We start from the raw sequence: 22,208 nt of genomic DNA, 5'->3' as shown, positions 1-22,208 counted from the left end.
GAGGAACTACAGTTGATTGGAGGCTAGAACTTTCTAAAGGATGGGGAGATGGGAGGTACAAAACTGACATACCAGAGCATCAATACAGGTGGATGTGAGAAATTGCAGCATGGCAGGTTTACATAGACACTTCCCAGTATAAACAAGGAGATAGAACACAGAACATTACAGCACAGTGCAGGCCCTTGGACCCTCAATGTTGCACTGACTTGTAGAACCAATCTGAAGCCTATCTATCCTACACTATTACATTTTCATCCATATGTTTATCCAATGACCATTTAAATGCCCTTAAAATTGGTGAGTATACTATTGTTGCAGGTAGTGCATTCCATGTCCTTACTACTGAGTGAAGAAACTACCTCTGACATCTGTTCTATATCTATCACCCCTCAATTTAAAGCTATGTCCCCTTGTGCTAGCCATCACCATCCGAGAAAAAAGGCCCTCACTGTCCACCCTATCTAACCCAATGCCCACCCTAGCTAACATTACGTGTATAATGGAAAAAAAATTGACAACAATGTAGCAACAGAAATTAAGATTCTGTAGAAAGGAAATTTATTTGGACGCTGAAAGGGTTAATGACTTCAGCCTACCTTTTTGTTCCTCAATACAAACAAGATGTACAGTTCCACAGTTAGGATGTTTCTCTAAACTGAAGGTATCTTGCTGTGTGAAATCTAACCTTTTGAAATATCCTGATGTAAATCACGATTTCATTTTGAATTCTAAGAAAACACTTTTTTTGTAATCAACCAGAACTTCATCAGTAACCTGGTCAAGCTTCACATTTACATCAGAAAAAAAATTGCTGCTATTTACTTCCAGCCTCAGTTCGTTGCTTTGTTTCAGAAAACCAGTGACTCATTGATTTTCACACTTTCCTGTATTTTTAAGTAAATTTTCCAATGGCTACTTTCTAACAGTTGCCAATGCCATTGTTTGGGTTAAATGGTTCAGCTGTTTCTTTCCCATGTGAGAAACCCACTAAATTATTTCACACTTTTAATGATTTTACAATTAAACACCACAGGCACCGCACCTCAAACACAAAAAAAGGTGCATGTTCACTTTGCCATGCACTAATGTGAACAATTAATAAGATTCAGGTGTACTGTACCTCTACCATGGTTGCACTGCTGGGAAACTTTCTTTGCAAAATAGAAATGGTGTAAAAAAAACTGTCCTTCTGGCACACATTTTGAAACTAATGGCCTATGTTTTGGAATCTCAGTTCAGAAAAAAGACAAAGAATAGGAGGAAAAACAAGATAGGAGCAGAAGAATCATTGCTAAAACGGAGATTAACAGGTTAGCAGTGAAATGAATGATGACTGCAAGACTTGGGTAGCTCTTTGCTGATGAGCAATTACTTTCACTGTAACAAGCACAATGTTATCAGTGAAGAGTACAACTCTCAGTATGCTTGTACGCAGGAATGATTAAAAGGTAGTCTCATTTGTCTTTTCATCAGTGTTTTGAAAATGATCGGTCCTGGTTGAATGGAGTCTGACAATATTATTTGTGACATTCAGAGGTTGGTTGCAATTTCGGTTGTTAATGGAACTTTTGATAGAAACTTTTGATATGCAAGCTCAGCAGCTCACAATGTCTTTGGTCCAAGCCTCAGTATAGCCTAACAAAAGTTACTTTTGTGTTGACAGTCCATAGTTGCATTTTTGAAAACTCGAGTTGTTCTCTGGATGTGTTTGGCAATGAACAGTTTGTCTTATATTACAGTACTCCTTTTTGTATGCGCTCACAGCTTCTATTATTACACTGGCAAATTTAAAGTTTAGAAGAAGGTGTTTGCCGCAAGGCACTAATTCTTGTTCTGTTTTGATTCTACAAGAGACAGAGGCTGTCTAATATACCTTCAAGGTTTGTGCGAAGATTTGTAGCTCGGGTGTTCGTTGTTGTGGTTCTGTTCGCTGAGCTGGAAGTTTTTGTTGCAACCGTTTCGTCCCCTGGCTAGGCGACATCATCAGTGCTTTGATTCAAGGTTTGTGCGAAGATTTGTAGCTCGGGTGTTCGTTGTTGTGGTTCTGTTCGCCGAGCTGGAAGTTTTTGTTGCAAACGTTTCGTCCCCTGGCTAGGCGACATCTGATGATGTCGCCTAGCCAGGGGACGAAACGTTTGCAACAAAAATGTCTAATATACCGTCATAGGTACCCCTCTTCAATAGCAAACCTAAACTTAGTGACATTTTATCCTGTAGTCAGCAGTTTCTGCTTTTTCACTCATTATGGATGAACAAGTAGAGATCACAGCCTGGTGGGACCAGAGTGGGAAACTCCATCAAGTGCAGATCGATTTGGAGAAATGTCAAAACTATTCCAAAACCATGTCTCATTTCTCTCCCTCTCCTGCCCAGGGCTACTGCCCTCATTTATAGCCACACGGGTCGCTACCCAAACAGAGATCAGTTAATGTAGTTAAGGCAAGTTATCAAGCCTGGGATCTTTATGATAGATAGAAGATATTATCCCGACAGTTTGGGAATAGGCCCTTTGGGCCCAACAAGCCCATACTGATCCTCCGAAGAGTAACCCACCCAGACTCATTCCCCTACCCTATTACTCTACATTTACCCCTGACTAATGCACCTAACCTACACCACCCCCCCCCCCCACCGAACACTATAGGCAATTTAGCATGGCCAATTCACCTAACCTGTACATCTTTAGACTGTGGGAGGAAATTGGAGCACCTGAAGGAACCCCACACAGACATGGGGAGAATATGCAAACGCCGGACTGCTAGCTGCCAGAGGCGGGAATTGAACCTGGGTCCCTAGCACCATGAGGCAGCAGTGCTAACTACCAAGTATCTCACCTCGTAACTCCCAAAAGCCTGACCATGATTTACTAGGCACACCAAGAGTGCGATGGAATTTTCCCAACTTGTCTGGGTGGTGCAGCTCCAACACCACATGACCTCTACTGATGTGAAGGTCAAGGACAGTACTTACACAAGCTAACCACTGAGCCACCCTGCCGCCCAAAGATCTGCATGACTATCCCATTTCTTAAGTGACAACATCCAAAGAACACAAGATTCATAGATCAAACAAATATTATTGGCTTATGTAATGCACTGAAGAGTAAAATTGTAAAAGGGGTTATAGTTGTGTTTTCTTAACAGCAACACATACACAAACAATTGTTCCTATTAGGTAAAAGGTTTAATATGTTTCAGCAAATGCTTCTTTTAAGATCATGACACTGAAAATACATGGTGCTCATTTTCTCCAACATCTGAGAGAGTTAGTAAAAACCCATTTCCTGCAATAAACTGCCTGCCATGCAAACCAACAAACATTGTGGGTTTTGTGTGAAGGAAGTACAGAATAAACGAAAATTAACACTGCTTTTACAGAATGTAAAGTCAAGTAAAGGCAAAATACTGCGAATGTTGGAAATCTGAAATAAGGAGGTATTGCCGGTGAAACTCAAGAGGTCTGGCAGCACCTGTGAAGAGAGATAGAGTTTATGTTGCACCCAGTAGGACTCTGATATCAGAATCAAAAATGTTTATCCTGTTTCTCTCTTCACAGATGCTACTAAACCTACTGAGTTTTTGCAGCTGTCTTTTTCTTTCTAACTGAAACTGAATACTGGTCTTCTATTCAGTCAAGACCTCAGGATAGCGGACTTTTAAAAATGTTTCGTGGAAAGTGGGCAATGTCACTAGGTGGTGCAGGTATACCCACAGGATAAAAAATACGAAAAAACAGTAAAGTTATCATAGTCTTACAGGGCTGCTCTCTCAGACAGAAAGACAACTGGTGTTAGTTTAACCCAAGGGTCACCACACCTCAGCCGAAGGGAGAGGTTGCGATAGGAATAGGCCCTTTGGGCCCAACAAGCCCATACTGACCCTCCAAAGAGTAACCCACCCATAGTGACTTTGCAAAAGGAATGGTGATATAATTCCAATAGTCAGAACAACATGTAGCTTGGACAGGAACTTGAAGGTGCTGGTTTTCTTGTGTAAATACTGTTTTTACCTCCTTGTTAGTAGAGGTCGTGTGTTGTTGGAGCTGCACCACCCAGGAAAGTTGGGAGTATTCCATCACACTCTTGATGTGCCTAGTAAAGATCAGCCTTTCGGGAGTCAGGAGGTGAGATACTCAGAATTCTCAGTCTCTGACCTACTCTTGTAGCCAAGATGTGTACAAGGCTGATCCAGTTCAACAGGTCCAGAGATGGCTGATCAGTTCAATGCACAGACTTTGCCAAATCTGAGGCAGGTGATGCTGGAAGAATAGAGTATATGGGTTATTCAGAGGTTTCTCTGCTCCCTCAGACAACTCACATTCACCTCGGCACATTCCGACATATTGGGGCGATCATCCCAAAATAAGTCGCCTTTGTTTTGGTCAGTCAAAAGTCAAAGCCTCCCATGAGTCGACAGGGATGTTTGATCTCTTGGTGGATGCTTTTCACGGACATTTCTAAGGTGTTTCTGCTGTCTTGAGAGGGTGCTATGACAATGCTGTCTCACAGGGGAACTTAGTTTGGGGAGTCAGTTATCCAGCAAATGAATGAGGTGTAACATTCGGAGAAGTTGGTTTTGATGCCAGAGAAGGGTTGCTGCTTTAGGTAATCTTTCTTCCCAATGGATTTGAAAGGCCACCATTCTTTCAAACATCTTTGCAATAGTCTCACGTCTGAGTTCCTGATCCTCAAATACTTCCTTCCTCAGTTAGCACCTTCCTTGGGCTAGTTCAGCCTTTGGCTGATGGATTTTGTCTTCCACATATGGATCATTTTTCATACCTTGCAGGCTCCCAGTCACACAAACTGACTATAATAGGAAGCAATCTAAAGGGTATTTCCATGTGCCACAGAAAACCTGGCAATATTTAGCCAAACGTGTAAGTTTAATTTGCTTGTGTCATTGAGTTCAATATCAAGAATATTAAATCAAACATCAGGCGAGGTCAGCTGCAGAGAGCATCGTTGCTGAGTACAAAAGTGGATACCCAGAATTGGAAAGCAACACTGAATTTCTAAATTAATACAACTGGCAACTTTGTCAAATGGTGCCAAGAAGGATATTTGGGATTTAGAAAGTAGAAAGCAAAAAAATGTCATTAGATTTATGAACAAGGTTTTCAAATCCAGTTAGATTTCCTTGCCAACTTGAATGTCAGGGAGATATTGATTTGGCATGTCCTGCCTCTCCACATAGCTGATGGAAACAGTATGCAATGCCTGATGTAGATGGCTTCAAGCTTACCAGAGTCTTCGACAGGTTACTCTGTATCAGCCATGAATATAAAATGACATATTAAATGCTGCAGAATAATCAGTTTATACGAGACAGGGATCTGGTACAGAAGAAACGTTATGAAAGGAAAAGAAGAGCGTTTGCTTCCTGATTTGTTTTAATTGAGCATGCTTTGGTTGTGTTGGACCGTATACACCAAATAAATTCATTTCTCTCCTGCTAGCATCTGGTGCATTAATAAATTATTAATTATGGAACCTTGTTGCCAGAAATCTGTGACTATACAGTAAAGCCAGCTGACAATTATCATGATATAAATCTACAAAACTACCTTGAAAATCTTTCATCTCCAATCTCAGTTAATTTTCAGTCTCACTCCTACTTAGATCATTAAAACAATCTTTCATCTTTAATATCAAAGGAATCTGCACCCTAATTAGATAGCTTAACTACAATTTAAAGATAAAAAGCTATTAGATTCATGGTGAGGACATACTCCCCACTGAAAAATTAAATAGATTTCAGTGAAGAAAGAAATTTGAATACCAAATTCTGTGGAGTTTTGCTAGATTTCTAGTCTCATGAGGCAGAAAAATTGGACTTGAAATTCCTGGTATACCTCCTGGATGTTTGTGGCTGTTTATTAGAAGGTTTAATGCTGATTTGGTGACTTATTTCAGTTTACAAAGTTGGTTTAGCAGCAACAACATATAAATACACTTCATGCAAAACCAAGTGATAATATTTCCTCCTCAGGGGTCATCATATATGAAATTATTCCATCAAGTTGGCCAGATAGCTCAGATGAAGTCCTGAACTGGTACTAATAGGTTTGAAATATTTTGCTTTCCCAGATTTAAAATTCCATCATTCTTTTAAAAGTATCAGCAATAGAAATAGCCTACATATCAAATCCTTTGACATATTTAGCACAAATTGAAGTTTGTTAAACACAATTAACACAAACTTGTTTTGATCATTTTAATTTTTTTTTCATGAATACTTAAGTTAGGAGGTAAGGAAAGGAATGCTCTAAGAACTTACTGAACTCTGAAGATTGAAGTACACAAGTACGGTTGAAGCTACACTGATCTTATTTGGTGAAATTAGAGTTAAGTTCCTCTTGGAGCTAAGCTTTAAGCCCTATACCCCTACATTAAGCCCACTTATTTCTACCAATGAAATGTTCTTACCACATCTAATTCATATCCTGGCTCTGTTATCTCCAAATTCAATGATCTTCCAACCAGTCTCCAAATATCATACCTAAACTGCACCAAGCTCTACTCACTTATCTCCTTGTCAATCTACCTTGAATCTGTTTCCTTTTTGCATCAACTCCGTAATCCCCATCCTCATCTATAAAGCCCAATTAAACCGCATTCCTTCCCACCTTGGCAACTTCCTTCAAACCTTCACCTTTGCTTATATTCTGTGCTCTTTAAGGTCTAACTCTCTACGTCGCCCTCTACAAATTTACCACTGGTGGGAAAGGATTCAGCCTGTGTACACTCTAGAAGTACATGCATCTTTGTAAGAGAACTTTGCACCTTTCCCGCTGTAGGTTTGGCCCAAATTATTGTGCTAGACAGTGTGCCAGGTTCCCAACTGCAAGGTATCTGGAGAAGACTTATCTGTTTAAAGATGTTACATAAGTGTAACCTGTAGTGGCTGCCTGTTTTTCTGCACATTCTCTTGTTTAAATAAACAATTTAAATTTACTTATCTCCACTGGTCTTAAATTTGTTTTTCTTAACACGGTCTAGCATAATAATTCATCAATACCAATTCCACACACTAAAGTCAAACAAAATCCTTTAATATAAAACAGAAATGTCAGAAATATCTAACAATTTGTTAGATTGTGTCCTGGCTACAATTTTCTGTTTCCTTTTTAGTCTAAGTTCTGTATCAAATGAACTAAACTCGATTCAGCAGGAATTCAAGATGATGGCACATGGCCAGAGACTTACATTTAACTAATTCTTTTGTCTGTATTTTAGCCAAACTACCCTGATTAATTATTGTCTTGCTCAAAGCCTAAAAGCTTATGTTTTAACTAGCCTTTCCAACTGTTTGGAAAGCTTTGGAATTATGTAAATTCAGAACCCAAAAGAGTCCAACTCCCTTCCTTTTAAAGTGAGTGCATGTGGGACAAACACTTAAATGAATAAACAGCAAATGGGAATAGAACTGAGGGGATAACAGAAATACTTCACTAAATGAATTAAAGTCAAATAGTTCCTAGATAAAAGGGGGAAATAGCTTGGGCAGTGGATATTTGGTATATTTTTTTGTACACCAATATCCTAACATTATGCATTTCATTGTCCTGACATTACAGGAAATGTGAGCACAGAGCTTGCTGTTGGCAATACATTTCAGGTTTTAGAAAGGACGCGTAATATCTTGCCCCGAATAATGTTCTTCATAAATGATATGATCATACAGGTATCAGCCTGCTTTTTTGCTGTGGTCAATGTCATCGTTTCAGTATTGGATATTTACAAAGAGGCCATTCAGCCCATTGTGTCCCTGACACCTCTCTGCAAGAACAATTCAGCAATCTCACTCCTTTATCCTTACCTTCTAGCACAGCAAATTACAATGGTGTTCCCGCTTTGCGAACTTTCCACCAATGGCAACAGTTTCTTCAGGATTTTGAAAACCTTCAAACCCCCAATCAACATTCAGTTCTCAAAAGAAGGAATCACAGAATCATTCGGTACAGAGGAGGCCTTCAGCCCCTCGAGTCCGTAATGACAACAAACCTACTCTAAACCCACACTCACCCCACTTTCCAATACTTGATTCACAGCTGTTGAATTTTAGGATAGGAATGCCCCAGCCTCTCAGCCCTGTCCACATAACTGAGATGAGGCACCTTTTCATGTGCCCTGTTCTGCAACCTCTCTAAATGTCCTCCCTGAAGTGTGGTGCCCAGACATAGACTGCAGTCCAGAAATGTTCAAATCTGCACCTCTTCCTGTCCCCATTGAGATCTGAACAAGAGGCCAGTGTCTGCAAGTACATTTCCGACATGATTTACTGGATAACAATCAGCAAAAAAGGTGTTTTTTTCTGGTTCCAGTGATAAGCAACATGATCTGCATTTCTCAGTATCACACTGAGTCATGCATGATCACATTTTGCTTAGATTTTATTTCTCACGGAGGCCCCTTTCATATCTTTCTCCTCTCACCCTAAATCTATGCACTCTAGTTCTGAACTCCCCCACCACAGGGAAAAGACCTTGTCAATTTAGGAGCAACTTTTTCACAGATGGTGGTGAGTGTATAGAATGAGCTGCTAGAGGAAGGGGTGGAGTCTGGTACAATTACATAATTTAAAAGGCATCTGGATGGGTATATAATAGAAAGGGTTTAGAGGGATATGGGCCAAGTGCCAGCAAATGGGTCTAGATTAGGTTAGAATATCTGGTCAAAGAGAACAAAGAACAAAGGAAATGTACAGCCCAGGAACACGCCTTTCGGCCCTCCAAGCCTGAGCTGATCCAAATCCACGGTCTAAATCTGTTGCCCAATTCCTAAGCATCTGTATCCCTCTGCTCCCTACCTACTCCTGCATCTGGACAGATGCATCTTGAATTAATCTACCGTGCCTGCCACTACTACCTCTGCTGGCAACGCATTCCAGGGACTTACCACCCTCTGTGTAAAGTACTTGCTGTGTGTATCCCCCTTAAACTTTTCACCTCTCACCTTGAAAGCATGACCTCATTATTGAATCCTTCACATGGTCGACATGGACAAGTTGGACCACGGTCTGTTTCTGTGCTGTGCATCGCTAGGTCTTTATTTCTTTCCCAATTCTTTTAAGCAATTATCTTCTTACTTATTTATTCATGAGATAGATATTGGCAAAGCAAATCTTTATTGCCCATTATTAATTGCCTGGAGAAGTTGGTGCTGGGTCACCTCCTTGAACTGTTGCAGTTCACGTGGTGTCGTTACATCCACAGTACTGTTAGGGAGCGCAGTCCAGGATTTTGACCCAGCAGCACTGAAGGAACAGCAATATTATTCCAAAATATTGTACTGGACAGCCTGTCTCTGTCCCTCATGTCTGGAAACACTCAGCCTGAGGCAGGTTAAATCAAATCTTTATTTGATGTTGAAGTTTTATTATGTTGTTTTTAAAAATCGAATATAAATGCAATTATTTCAGTGAATTATAATGAAGTTTGGAATGAACTCAGCATGTATAGGAATGCAGTGGCTAAAGTGGAAAAGTTACTTTTTTCTGCTCTGTCAGTGGCCACCTTACTTCAGATGGTAGGGGCTTCATTAATGTTATTGCTATTGAATGTTGGTGAGTTGGGTGCAATGCAGTTTTTCTTGAGAAGAATCAGTACAAAAACGTGTGAGGTGCAAATATTACTTGCCACTTTCACTCCAAGGTAGACAAGCAGGAGGCTGGAAGAATACAGCAAGTCAGGCAGCATCAGAAGGTGGAGAAGTCAACATTTCGGATGTAACCCTTCTTCAGGGGGTGGGTGTAAGGGGTGTGAGGGATTCCAGCATCTGCAGTGGTTTTGTCTCTAACTATCACTCCAACCCTGAATGTTTTTTGCTTCTTGCTGCTAATGATTCATGGCCACCCTCACTTTGACAGGAATTGCTGAAAAATAATCCTGTGCAAGCATCAGCAATCTTCCCCAGTTTCAGCCTTATGACAGGGGAAAAAAAAAAGTTGATCGATGAAGCAGCTGAGGGTACAGTGTTGAGGAACTCATACAACAATGTCCCAGGCTCAGATGATTGGCCTCCATGTGTTTTATGGCGCCTGGTTCCAGCCAGAGTTGAGTTTTCAGACTTGAATCTTGCTGGGGCTCATTGGCGCCACAGTCAGTCAAACGCTGTTTTGACATCAGGTGTAGTCACTTTCATCTCACCTCTAGAATTGAGCTGTTGTACTTCTGGATCAGAGCTGTAATAAAATCTGAACAGGTGTGGTCCTGGTGGAAAGGAAGATAATAGCAAAAGAGGCTTAGAAATGTCTAAGTGCTTCTTGATAGCATTGTCAAGACCTTACATAGTTTTGCTGATTTATTTGAGTAAACTGATGGAGCAAAAGTGTCAGATAGGAGTTGCCCAAAGTGTGCGAAGAACACACCTGACCATTTCTCGACACTTTGCGGTGTAGATGCCAGTGTTGTGCTTCTCTGCATAATAGCAGCATGTCTTAAAAGGCACATCTATTCCTGGAGCATCATTATTCAGCACTAAAGCTATTGAAGCCTTTACTGCACCCAATGCAGTGAATCATTTCTTTATTCAAATGATTTGAATTGATGAGTGATAAATATGACGGAGCCGAAGTCAAGGGGATGCAGAGATGGTTCAGCTCTTGCACTTCTAGGAATTGCAAATTCTTCAGTCATGTCTTCTATACTGTCCTGCAGGCCATTCAGAGTTTGAGAACATCAAGATACTATTGATTTTTCAGCAAGAACTAATTCTGTGTCTTCAGCCTTGGGATTCTAGACAAAAGGTTTAACTGATTACAAAGAAACAAGCTCACCTGAAATAATTTGACAAATAAATCAAAAAAGTGCTTTCTTTGGAACAAAGTTAATCTCAAATCACAATGTTGGAATCTGAAGCTTGCTCCTTATAAAATTCTGATCTGTAATCCATTAAATGAATAGAACGAAATCTGTTGAAATGCGCCATTTACATAACTTGTACATGTGTAAGATTTTCATTGCTGGAAATGGTCTAAAATTCCATTACACGACTGGGAAATCAATAATAAAACTATGACACTGGGCAGTGAGCAGTTGTCCAGGAAAAACAGAGGAAAGTAGGACAAAAAAATGAGATAAACCATTCTTTAGTCAAAAGGCTAGATCGTTTCCTTAAAACATTCACCACAAGTCCTGAATTGCATGTACTTTTCCCAGAAACCATGCTTCCGCAGAGTGGGAAATGCTCTGCAAAGGGAGGGCAAAAAGTTATAATCGAGGTTCACCATGTGAAACAGCAACTGAGGGAGGGGAGAAATGAAAGTCGGTCAAGGACAGTTTCAGGTAAAAGCTGAATGGGAATTCCTCGAAGGTATTACTCCACATGCCAAATGCTGGAATAGCAGAGCTTAGGAAATGATGGATTATAATGGTTTCACCTTCATTGGACTTTGCAATAACTCTGGAACGGGGAAATCTATTCGCACAGGATAGTTGTTAGCTAACCTGAGGTGGTATCTGTATTCTAGTGAACTGGTTAAGTAGGACATTTTCTTAAATATCTGTAAAGGATCTCAACACAGGGAGACCTATAAAAATAGGCCATTAATAAATGAGATATTTATAGAAATGTCAGAACAGTATATTTTCTCCCATTAAGCAGAACATCAACACCTTCCAATATGTGGCAGGCGAGGAGCATAGCAAGAAATTAGAAATAGAACCATAGAGTCATAGAGATATACAGCATGGAAACAGACACTTCAGTCTAACTCATCCATGTCAACCAGACATCAAATTAATCTAGTCCCATATCCAAGCATTTGGCTCTTATCCCTCTAAATCCTTCCTGTCCATATACCCATCCAGATGCTTCTTAAGTGTTGTAACTGTACCAGCCTCCACTACTTCCCCTGGCAGCTCATTCCAGACATGCAACACTCTGCGTGAAAAAGTTGCCCCTTTAGGTCCCTTTAAATCTTTCCCTTCACACCTTAAATCTATTACCTCTAGTTCTGGACTCCCCCACCCCAGGAAAAAGACTGTCTATTTACCCTATTCATGCCTCTCGATTTTATAAACCTCTATAAGGTCAACCTCCGATGCAGAAGAGAAATTAGCCCCAGCATGTTCAGTCTCCCCCTCATAGCTCAAACCCTGGCAACATTTGTAAATCGTTTCTGAACCCTTTCAAGTTTCACAACATCCTTTCTATAGCATAAAGACCAGAATTGCTCACAGTATTCCAAGAGTGACGTATCCATTGTCCTGTACAGCTTCAACATGACCTCCCAACTCCTATACTCAATGCACTGACCAATAATTGTAACCTAAAATTAAAAGGTAGCATGAGAAAATGGGATATTCGAGTAATTTGTTTTCATTTAAAGGCTGCTATTAACAAAAAGATGTGGGAACATAAAGTTATGATAAACAAATTAACCAAATTAGTCAGAGATTCATTGTGATTAGATTGGTATATATATTGAGGTGACCTTGCCCAAAGTATAATGAGTAAGCTAGATGGCACAATTGCCAACTCCAACCTGCAAAATGTGTCCATGTTACTGTCTTGAGACAAAACGTACTTGCGTTACTGTATGGTACTTAAATAGTAAATCCATGACAATCCTGGAGAGTGGCATGGTGTAATATCCCTAGCCATCCAGAGGCTCTGGGAACAATGGTTCAAATCCCCCATGGCAGTTGATATAGAATCTAACCTCAATTAATATCTTTGGAATGTAAACCTAATATCTGTAGTGATGACTGATAGCTATCAGCATCAGTTGTAAATAAAAGCACGTTGTTCACTTGTCATTGCAAGGAAATCATCCAATCTTACCTGGCCTGGGACACATGTGCTGCCAGACCCACCGCAATGTGATTGACTCTTAACTGCCCTCTGAAATGGTCAATACAGTTGCAAGGGCAATTAGGAATGGGGTAGCAAATGCCTGCATTACCAGTGACACCTACTTTCTATTCAGAAACAGTGAAGCTGCACACAGTCATGTCATGCCTTTTATTTTTCAGCCCTTTCTCTTTCACAGCTGTAAAGTTCTAAATATTAAACAATATTGAGAAATATCTTCAGTTTTGTTTGATCTACAACAGCACATCAAAATTCAGGCTGAAATTGACAATCACAACTTAGTAGATAATAAAAATTTTAGAGAGGGGATTTAGCACCTAACTATGCTGGCACCAAGTTTATGGTCATAGAGAAAGAGGATGCTCACCGCTGATTTTGAAGAAACCTGCATTGCCAAATCATGATTTTGAAGAAAGCTACCTGGAAATTTCTAGTGATCTTGGTCACTAGAATTTCCCCTCTATGGATGGGAACGTGCTCACTGATACTCAGTTTGGGTTCCACTAGGCCCACTTAGCTCCTGACCTCAATATAGCCTTGGTTCGAACACGGACGAAAGAGTTGAATTCCAGAAGGGCAGTCACTCTTGCCACACTGGCATGTCAAGGGAGGTATCAGGAGCTCTAGCTAAAAACTGGAATCAATGGGAATCAGGGGGCAAACTCTGTTGGTTGGTGTCAATCCTGGAACATAGGAAAATGTTTGTTGTTGGTGTAAATCAGTCATCAGTTCTAGGACATAGGGTAGTGTCCTAGGCCCAACTATATTCAGCTGCTTCATCAATGACTTTTCCTCCACTATAAGGTCAGAAGTGGAGATGTTCACTGATGATTGCACACGGTGTTCAGCACCATTCATTACTTCTCAGATACTAAAGCAGCAAGTGTCCAAATGCAGCAAGAACAGGAGACTATTCACATGTGGGCCAAAAAAATGGTAAGTAACATTCATGCCACACAAATGCCAAGCAATAACCATTTGCATGGAGACAATCTAACCATTGCTTCTTAACATCCAATGGCATTGCCATCACTAAATCCCCCACTATCAACAATGAGGTTATCATTGACCAAGAAACCAAACTGGCCTGTCCACATAACCATGTTTATGTGGGCAGGTCAGAGGCTAGATTAGACTTACAGTGTGGAAACAGGCCCTTCGGCCCAACAAGTCCACACCGACCCGCCGAAGCGCAACCCACCCTTACCCCTACATTTACCCCTTACCTAACACTACGGGCAATTTAGCTTGGCCAATTCACCTGACCCGCACATCTTTGGACTGTGGGAGGAAACCGGAGCACCCGGAGGAAACCCACGCAGACACGGGGAGAACGTGCAAACTCCACACAGTCGTCAGTCGCCTGAGTCGGGAATTGAACCCGGGTCTACAGGCGCTGTGAGGCAGCAGTGCTAACCACTGTGCCACCGTGCCGCCCACCAGGCTAGGAATACTGCAGCAAGTAACTCATCTCCTGACTCCTCAAAACCTGTCTACCATCTACAAGACACAAAGTTAGGAGTGTGATGGAATACTCCACCTGCCTGAATGAGTGCAGCTCCAACTACACAAGAAATTTGATGCCATTTAGAACAAAGCACCATTGATACTTAGTAACAGTAGTTTGAACTTTTATTCATTCATGGGATGTGGGCACCACTAGCTAGGACCACCACTTATTGCCCATTCCTAATTGCCCAGAGGGCTGTTAAGAGTCAACCACATTACTGTGGATCTGGAGTCACATGTAGGCTAAAAGGGAATTACTAGATCAGGTAGGTTTTTTATTCTTGACAATCAGCAGTGGTTTCATGGCTTATTATTACTCTTAGTTTCAGAATTCTAATTTCGCCACCTGTCATGGTAGGGTTGGAACCCAAGTCCCCAGAACACTTCCTGGGTCTCGGGATTAATAGGGCACTGCCTATCAGCTACAAGACACACCGCAGAAATTTTACCAAAGATCTTCAACAGCACCTTCCAAACACGAAACCACTATCATCTCGAAGGACAAGAAGAGCAGATACATTGGAATAACTGAATCTGCTCTTTCCCCTTCATGTCCTCCACCGTCCTGACCTGGAAATATATTGCTGGTCTTTCACTGTTGCTCGGTCAAAATCCTTGAATTCCCGCCCTAACGGCTTTGTGGATCAGCCTGCAGCACAGACTGCAGCAGTTCAAGAAGGCAGTTCACTGTGACTTTGAAGGGCAACTAGGAATAGGCAAAAAATGCTGGCCCAGCCAGCGATACCCATGTTTCATGAGTGATTTAAAAAAAACATTAAATTTGGTGCTCTCTCAAGAGGTGTCCAAGCGTAAACAGCCAGAATCATTCCCACAAACCAGAAAGTTAAAAACTTTAACAGAAACCTTAAATCTAAATTTACAGTTAACTAAATAAATAATCGCAATTAGATTTTGATGGAAGCTAAAATAGCATAAACAAATCTTGGATAAAGTCATTAATTTGAAATGTGGCATTTCCATCTGACATTGTTGGACAGATGGCCAAAGCAGAGAGGTTTTAACATTTGAAAGAGATCAGAGAAAGTGCAAAGCTTTGGAATTCTTTCCAAGCCACGTGCTTCTCTATCTCTCTCTCCTATAACACGCTTCTCAAAACCCAATCTATTGTCAAGGTTCTGATAGTTTGCCTTAATGTCTTTCTAGTGGCTTGGTGAGAAACACCTTGAAATTTTTTAATTATGTTAAAGGCAATATCTGTATCCCGAACTGTGTGCACACAGCAACACTGACAATTGAAGTCAACAGTGATAACTAGGGTACCTGCTGCTTTCAGAGGGCAAAATTGCCAATAGGAATCATCTTCCTCTTTCAGACACTTCTTATAGTAGCCTAAGACCAATTGTATATTAGACTTCCTGCCTGTAACTAGACAGGGCACAAGTAGTATATTGAAAATTGCATTGTACATTTTGTCCACTTAAAATGTACTCTATGCACATACACTAGAAGGAGGAGTGTGGAAGAAATTTTCACAACAGCATGTGTGTTTCTGATCATTAAGTTCTTGTGAAGAAACAGTTGCAAAGGCATCAAGGATGGTGTAAAATCAGAAACATTGCTTTCAGGTACAAACGGTTTTGGAAATTACTTGTCTACTTACTAAAGACAGCAAGCTATAGTGGAGATTTCAGCACACAGATTGTGTTAGATAAACACAGGAGGCACTCCAGTTTAGGATTAGCAACAGGAACAGCTGCGCATTGTGCGTGGTAGTGTAGATACTGATTTCACCAAAACAATCACTCAAAAGAAAACGTAATCTCAGATCATTGCACAGATTTGTTTTCTTTGAAGGGAAGGTGTTCCTGGATCACTTATCACACACTATCTGCACTGCAGATTAATATAACATTGTCTTTGCCTCATCTCCCACCTTTTCATACTACCTCAGAGTCAACATCTATATTACCGTGCTGCTTTCATGTTGCAAAATGCACTGGGAGGTGTCTGGCTGTCAAAATTAAAATACAGCATTTTTAGATAGAGCCAGAATCGTACTCCCTGTCACGGCTGATCTAGATGTACTCAGAAGCTCAGTCAACTAAATTGTTGATTGGTAATGGAAATGTTGGAAGAGTTTCTTCAAATTGGGATCTTTAGCTGCTTTGATATTCCACGCAAGGGCACTCTAATACAAGGGGCAGATGAGCCTCAGAGCTGACAGCAACAGCAGTGTAGTGTGCCAGAGAATTTGAAAAAGGAAGCCCACTTTTATTGGCAACTTTACTCATATTCCTTGGGTGAAATATAAAAGCAGCTTTTATATGCCATCTGGCAAGATGGGATTCAGAATCATTCACAGAAGTGTTATGGCACAGAAGGTGGCCATTTGGCCCATCATGTCTGGACAGGCTCTTCAGATGAAAATCATTAACTACTGCCATACTTCTGCTTGCCCCCATAAATGCCCTCTTGAATGTCTCAATTGAACTTGCCCTCACCACATTTCCAGCCAGTGCATTCCATACCCTAAATACTTGTAGTGTTTCCTCACATGACATTTGCTCCTTTTGCAAATTAATCTAAATCAGTGCTGTCTTTTTTTTCTTTTTCGAAGCTGGAACAGTTTCTCTTTCTGCACTATGCAGCCAGATCATAATTTTGAAACCCTCTCCCAGATCTTCTCTTTGCTCCAAAGAGAACAATCAGCATTTCTGGCAACCTCACACTCCCCAGATGTGGCTTTGGATTCTCAACTCCTGTTCTGGTGTGGGCATCAACACCTTCACCCAGAGACAAGGGATCTGTTAACAGACAGGTTGGCACATATTCATTACAATGGGACAAATTACACAGATAACCTAAGAATTCTTGAAGAATAAATTTGATACTGTAAGCACTGGGTTCATGGTGGGCTGTAAGGACATCCTTGTTTCTCTCACTTCTGGTCGTGGTTATTGTTTCACTAGCTTACATTCTTGCACCATTTTTATTTAGGCCAGTATCTATAGGTGGCATAGTGGTGAGCATTGCTGCCTCATAGTGCCAGGGACTCAATTCCACCCTTGGGTGACTGTGTGGCATTTCCACATTTTCCTGTGTCTGCACGAGTTTCCTCCCACAGTCCAAAGATGTGCAGGTTAGGGTGGATTGGCTATGCTAAATTGGCCATAGTATACAGGGATGTACAGGGTAGGTGGATTAGACATGGGAAATGTGAGGTTACAGGGATAGCGTGGGTCTGTGTGGGATGTTCTTCAGATGGTTAGCATGAACTTGATGGGCTGAATGGCCAGCTTCCATATTGTAGGGATTCTATGATACAACTTCTAACCAGCCACTCCCCCAGAAATGTCTTTTGATACATCAAAGCAAGTCCCCTTTAAAATGAGTTCATGATGTACAAAATATTTACACAGTACTATGGTTAGTTAAACACAATTCAGCTACAAACAATGGCTCCAGATGTTTCCGCTGAAACAGGACAGTTTATTTATGAATAAGTAATCCCTCGGAAACTTGAAGAGATAAAACGTGTGGTTTATAGGCAGCATGCTTCAGTGCTGGAATTTATGCTTTGGTTATCATTTCCACAACTGAAAAATACTCTGAAATGGAGCTGGGATCTGGGCAACAAATTATCTGTGATGTGATGCAGCAAAATACATTCGAGCCTGCAGAGTCTGGTCTGACTGCTTGCATAGATTGATATCTTCCGATCATTACATTTCTCTGCTTTATGTTCGCAGTAATTTTATTTTGCCAGTCAGATTAAAAGCTGGAGCAAAATGTATTCACTTGCTATTCATATTATAAAACTTTCGTAGTATTTCTGAATTATTTCCATTTGCACCATGGTGTGGATTTAGAACGTTCATGATACTGGAAGTGAAGCAAAGCTTGTTCACCTATATCAGTTTAGAAACTTTGCCATCACATCATGCGCTTGCATCTGACATGGTTCAGTGGTTTGCATTCTCACTCCAAGGCAGATGGATTGTGGGTTCAATGTCCCACTCCAGAGACTCCAGTATTAAATTGAGGCTGACTGTTGTGGAATTGAAGAAACTATCTCCCCAGTTCAGACACTAAGCTCAGTCTTTCTCTTTCCATTCACACAAAAATGATTCCATGGCACCTTTGCTTGTTAAGAAAAGCAAGCTATTCTCCCCAATAGTCTGGCCAATATTTAATCCTCCACCAATTTCACAAATACAGACTGTCAAGTCATTACCGAATTGCTGTTTGTGGGATCTTGCTGTGCACATTAGCTGCCATGATTCCTACATCGAAACAGCGATTACACATCGACATTAGAATTGTCAAAGGTATTTTGAAGTCAATGTCTTAAAAAGGGCAAGTCTCTCTTTTCTTCATGTTTCCTTCCTGATGGGGCAAACTTTTCTGCCCACTTTCTGTAGCGAGCTTAGAGGTGGCAAGGAGACTTAAGTAGGTAAGGTGGTGAACTCCACCGTGCTCCTACATCCACCAGCTAGGCCCTTGGTTGATGTTCTGTTCCACCACCCCCAACTAAAAACCACTTAACAGCCTCAGCCTGCTCCTGCTCCAGATGGACCTGTTCACCGAACGTCAGCTTCTCAACTCCTAGGGAGGGGTGGGGGGCTCTCGATAAAAAAAAGCATCGAGGGAATGGACGTCAGGAAGTAACTGCCCTTGCTGCTGACTTCTGTACACTGCTCTCCATGGAACTCCCACTTGTATAACTGTATGTAGCCATGGCCTGGCTTGCTCCTTGACCCTGGGACTCCAGTGCCTGTCGTGCCAAGAGTTGCCACTACTTTTGGTGGCACTGCTGAGCACAAGACTGGCAGGCCTGGTTGAAGAAGAGCTAATGCACGAAATTTCTCCTCTGATGCTGCCTGATCTGCTCTACTTTTCCAGTACCATGCTTTTCAACTCTGATCGTCAGCCCGCGGTAGGCATGACCTGGGCCCCCTGTGTCGTGGTGATTGCGGTGGAAGGCCCATTATGGGTATTGCCATAGCCAAAAAGAGGTGACACAAGGTTCTCACTGGCTCTCCACCTGCAGGTGAGATCCCTTTCCCCAAGTCCTCAACAAGATTCCACTCGAGCGGTGCTTCATACAAACGTTCCTCTAAAGCAGGAAAATACGCTTCTAAAAATGGTGCTTATTTCCCAATTCAAGGGGCATGGATATCATCCTTTATTATCATACTGTTCCTCCAAGTACTATAATAACAATAATTGTACAGTCTATTAATACCATCTGGTACAAAAGTAGTTATGCTGAAATGTTTTTTGCAGCATTTGCACTAACTCATGTCAACAAGAACTTGCAATTTATCCAGCATCATATTTAAAGATGTTAAGAATGTCCCAATAAGATAGTGATCAGACAATAATTTGACACAGTGACATAAACAGACGTTAGGACACTCGGCCAACAGTGTGATCACAGAGGTAGATTTTAAAGAGTGACTTAAAGAAAAGGAGGGAATTCCAGGGTTAATAGCCCAGGGGAATTGAAGGCACAGTCCCATATCAGCTACCTTTTAAGGAACTTTATATTTCAAAAGTCAGATGGACACAGGCATGTGATATAAACACTTCCAAATTCAGGTCATGGACAGCATCACTGACTAAGTGAATGTGCAATTCCAAATCTGATATTGAAATAAATGAATTACTTTCTTTAAAGTAAATGAAGGGGCTTGGCCTCCAAAATTTACATTCAATTTCCCACATGGGAATCCACATTTAGCAGCACAAGTTCATATTGATCAGCAGGCAATCAAAAAGTAAAGGGGCAAATGGACCCTTGGAGGCTGAGGGGCATGGATACGGTAAATAGACAAGGTATTTTCCCTGGGGTGAGGGGAGTCCAGAACTGGAGGATATAGGGTGAGAGGGGAAAGATTTAAAAGGGACCTAAGGGGTAATGTTTTCACGCAGAGGATGGTGTGTGTATGGAATGAGCTGCCAGAGGAAGTGGTGGAGGCTGGTACAACAACAACATTTAAAAGGCATCCAGATGGGTACATGATTGGGAAAGGTTTAGAGGGATAAGTGCTGGCAAATGGGACTAGATTAACTTAGGATATCTAGTCAGCATGGACGAGATGGACTGAAGGGTCTGTTTCCGTGCTGCACATCTCGATGACTCCAAGTATGCCAAGGTCTTTCTACTATGCCAGAAGTTTAAGACCATGTGTTCGAGTTGGATTACTATGACAATTTTAAAAATCACACAACATCAGGTTATAGTCCAACAGGTTTAATTGGAAGCACACTGGCTTTCGGAGCGACGCTCCTTCATCAATTTTGTGTGACAGGAAGTGGCATTTGACTTACCTCAGCCTGTTCACACCAATTAGTGCTCTGTCATAGACTTCCAGCTGGTATAAATCTGGTACTCAATGTTAGTTTTGGTTACTGTGGACCAAGATTGTACAAACAGCAATGCTATGACTGTCTGGAGCAGAGGAAAGATCACAATGCAAACAGCTGAGATTGTTAACTGGAGTCGACATCTACTCGGCACAGGAACTGTTAATCATTGAGCAACAATTACTCATTAGCAAGGCAGGAAATCCTGCCAAAAGGAATCAGCACATTTTCAGAGGGACATTAACGCCAAGTGGAGCGGATCCCAACATTTCCTAAAAACACTAATTGATCATTAGTCATGTGCTTCCTAGTTACTTTCCCTGTCCACCATCCTTCCAGAAAGTGGGACCATCACTTCTTACAGCAAAGGAGCAGGTAGACTACTTGACACTACAGATGCTTTGTTCTGAAACTCTGTTTGCAAACTGACAGTCCTTTTCAAGAACTGGGAAACATTATTTAGGCCCAGGTGGGGCTCTGATACAAAGATACGAGAACAGTTTAATGCAGATGTTAAACTGCTTTTTCTTTGATTAAGGGAGTTCGACAGCAGAGAAAGCACAAGGCATTTTTTTTCTCCTGCTGCAGGAATTGGAGTTTTTCCAAACTCAGAAATTCAGTGGAGGAATCGGCATAACTTTTTTTTATGGTTAGAAATCCCCCAACACATACCGACTGATTCCTCTGATGATCAATTTGTGCAGATTCTATGTTTGACTTGGCTGAAAGACACTTGCTGAGAACTGTGTAAGGTACTCATCACAAGTTGAGAAAATGAAAAATAGACAAATAATAGACTACAGAGACGGTGAAGTTTCCCTTCCTCTGTGTGCATTTTTCAGGGTATTTTTTCTGTTACGTTAGAAACGGCAGTAGATATACATTTTACTTAGTGAAGAAATAGACAGCAGTCATGTATTTAACCCAGTCCGCGGTCTGACCTCATTAATAACCATGCAACAGGTAGGGCACAGGTCGCCATAAGGTCACTGCCACCTTTTCAGGTTTAAGGTTTCGTGGAAATTATACAAATTGACTCACCCCCCCACCAAAAAAAAAGTGAAGCAAAAACACCCATCCTACCTGAGAGATCTCCTTCACCCAGTTCCCCGGACTCCAAATCCATGATTTTTCTTTCAGAGATATGAAGCCTTGCCTCAGCGACTGACAGCTGACTGACTGCTTGGAGTGAACTCTTCAGCTCAGAGCCTGCTGCACATGCAGACAGAAGCACCGCTGGAAGTTAGAAGCTAAACTGAGTCAGCTCTGGGCGCTCTGCCTCATCATCTCTGCCCCTTTTTTTTCAGTCCACCACACAGACTGTGCTGCTGGTGATTGGCTGTGACGTCCGACTGAAACCCATTCTGTCTGAAAGGACTGCTTGATGTTGAAGAAACGAATCTGGGGATTTAAATAAAAACTGCTTAAGTCCCCCTTATACCGTTTTATATATATATATATATATAAACCAGGAGCATTCAAATGATTAAACACAAGCTGCAAGCTCTAAGGAATTATGCGTGCAGAACTACATGATTAATAAAGTGAT

At 41.3% G+C, this 22,208-nt stretch overlaps 1 protein-coding gene across 1 annotated transcript in view; it reads right to left on the bottom strand.

Annotated features, from left to right (window-relative positions):
- tnfaip8l3 (tumor necrosis factor, alpha-induced protein 8-like 3) overlaps nt 1–21,928 on the bottom strand; it is a 68,518-nt gene extending 46,590 nt beyond the window's left edge. The window contains exon 1 of the mRNA XM_060852765.1: nt 21,743–21,928. Within this exon, the coding sequence (XP_060708748.1) occupies nt 21,743–21,785 (43 nt within the window). The 5' untranslated portion in view covers nt 21,786–21,928. The remainder of the gene's footprint in view (nt 1–21,742) is intronic.
- Nucleotides 21,929–22,208: the final 280 nt, after the last annotated feature.

This window comes from Hemiscyllium ocellatum, chromosome 39 (assembly GCF_020745735.1).
Source record: "Hemiscyllium ocellatum isolate sHemOce1 chromosome 39, sHemOce1.pat.X.cur, whole genome shotgun sequence".
Lineage (NCBI taxonomy): Eukaryota > Metazoa > Chordata > Chondrichthyes > Orectolobiformes > Hemiscylliidae > Hemiscyllium > Hemiscyllium ocellatum.
This window is presented reverse-complemented; position numbering and strand designations above follow the sequence as displayed.